General features: G+C 18.4%; 1 protein-coding gene across 1 annotated transcript in view; it reads right to left on the bottom strand.

The window, feature by feature from the left end:
• Positions 1-315: 315 nt before the first annotated feature.
• Positions 316-2485, bottom strand: part of PGSY75_1402100 (hypothetical protein) — a gene marked incomplete at both ends in the record, with an annotated part of 2532 nt that continues 362 nt past the window's right edge. The window contains one exon of the mRNA XM_018787728.1: positions 316-2485. This exon is cut by the window's right edge and continues 362 nt beyond it. Coding sequence (XP_018639100.1) covers positions 316-2485 — 2170 coding nt within the window.

The following is a 2485-nucleotide window of genomic DNA, read 5'->3' as shown; positions in this document are numbered from 1 at the left end:
AAAAAAATATAATATAAAATATTAATTTATTCAAAAATTTTATTAAATTAAAAAATAAAATATTTTAAAATAAAAAATAAAAAAAATAGAAAAAAATATAAAAAAAAAAAAAAAAAAAAAAAAAAAAAAATAAAAAATAAAAAATAAAAAGTTGACACATATATATATATATATATATATATATATATATATATATATATTTTTATTTATTTAAATTTTTTTACTTTGAATTAATGTATTTATTAATGATTGAAAATATATATATATATATATATATAAAATAACAATATATATAAGGTTGTTATTATATCCATTTCAATCATATACCAATTTTGCTACGTCCAAATTTAAAATATTAACATATGTGTCATCTCCAAAAAATTGTTTTAAATTAGGTATGGTTCTTCCCTTATCACCATTTACAAATTCTTTAATATAGAGTCCTGATTGAGCTAATAAATATAATAAAGAAAAATGTTCATGTAGATAAATTAATTTAAATTGAAATATTTTCCTTTCTCTATTTATTAATGACCTTCTATGAAGAACCCTAATTGGTGTTTTCTGCATAATATTTAATACATATGTTAATGTTTGTGGTTCATAATTATATATTTGTTCATTAATTTCTTGTATTTTATTTTTATTCATTTTAGAAGAATGATAGATGATACATTTATATTCTTTTTTTCTTTCTTCTCCATATTTCATAAGTTTTTTTACCAACTCATAATTCGTGCTAAAACTTAAATTGTTTAATTTAATTTCAGCCAATTGATTAATATCATGTGGATTATTATTTATATTGTTGTTATCATTATTTTTTTTAATTTGTTCTTTTTTTTCTTTTATATTAGTAAGGATATTTGTTTCAGTGTCCTTTTTAATATTTAAAGAATACATATAATTTGAATTATATTTAAATGAGCACATATTTGAAAAAAGGACTTCTAGTTCCTTATTAAAACTATAAGAAAGGGGTAGTTTAAAAAAACTATTTAAATTATATATATTATTAATAATATTTTGTGACATATCCTCTATGTTATTATTATATGATTGTTGTTTTAGATTTTCAATATGTAAAAATATGTTCATAAAAATATTTTTTTTGATATCTAAAATAGATAAGGAATTATTTTCTTTTTTTTGTTTAATTAATGGATATATATCATTAAGTTGTAAATTTTGTTCTTTAATATCATTTTGATGATGATTATAATTGTTATTATCATATGGTAGGTTTGTATTTTTTTGTATATCATTTTTTAAAATATATTCATACTGTTCTTTTTTTATATTATTTTTATTTTGTTGTATAAGGAATTGGTTATATTCTTCTATCGTTTTTAGATTCATAGTATTATAATTTTTCAATCCTTTTTGTTTATTTGACAAATTACTAAAAAATAAAAAAAAATTTAAAAAAGAAAATTTGGTGTCTTTTAAAACATAAACGAATGGTCTTCCTATATTCATCATTCGTGCATCTTTATCTTCTCGACCTGATCCTATAAATGTAGAGGTTGAAAAAGAAAAAACATTATTGAAAATATGTGAAATACATTCTTCAATTGATAATACGCTGTTAGATATATTATTTATTATCCACTCTGTTTGTGATATTTCTTTATTATATTTATTATAATATCCACAAATACATAAATTATTAAACGATATATACATCTGATAAGTTTTAGATTCATTTAATATTACTTTTTCTTGTTCGTTATAATGAGAAGAATGTTCTGATGTTCTTATGTTAAGCTCACTTTGTTTTATATGACTTACTTCTTTTAAATCTTTATTATGTCCTACCATTTCATGGTTACCTGTATTATTGTTATAATCATTATAATTGTGTTTATTATGTGTATATATATTAGTTTCATCATATTTATAAATATTTTCATTTTTATTTTCATTTTTACATCCTTTTTGATTGTCTTTTTTTCTTTTTTTATTATATCCTTTTCTGTGGTCACTAACAAAACTATCATTTGCAGATTGCATTACGTTGTATAAGTGTATATCATCTAAGGTTTTATCGTTTATGTGTTCTTTATAATTTATTTTATTATTTTTATGTTCACATATTTTATTTCTAAAAACTAACACTGAATTGTCATACAAGGTTGTAATAAGATTGATTTGGTGGTGGTCAAGATTGAGTGTTTTAAAGATGTGATTATAAGAAAAAAACATGAATATATATATGAGAAAATATGAGAACATTTTATGTATTCTATTATTTAAATAAGGTTGGTGACTTTGTATAATATTTTCTAATATGATAAACTTTTTTATTTTAATATAATACTCATTATAAGATTGTATGTTGAAAAGGAAGTTACTATTTAATATATTATTTACATATAAATAGAGAAAAAAAAAAATGATATCTACATTGTTAGTATAGGATTCGATAATATATTTCATATTATTAATAATATTATTTTTTATATTTTGATCTATTATAATGAGT

The sequence above is a fragment of the Plasmodium gaboni genome, chromosome 14 (assembly GCF_001602025.1).
Source record: "Plasmodium gaboni strain SY75 chromosome 14, whole genome shotgun sequence".
Taxonomy (NCBI): domain Eukaryota; phylum Apicomplexa; class Aconoidasida; order Haemosporida; family Plasmodiidae; genus Plasmodium; species Plasmodium gaboni.
The sequence above is the reverse complement of the archived record's forward strand: the minus strand, read 5'-3'. Positions and strand labels throughout refer to the sequence as shown.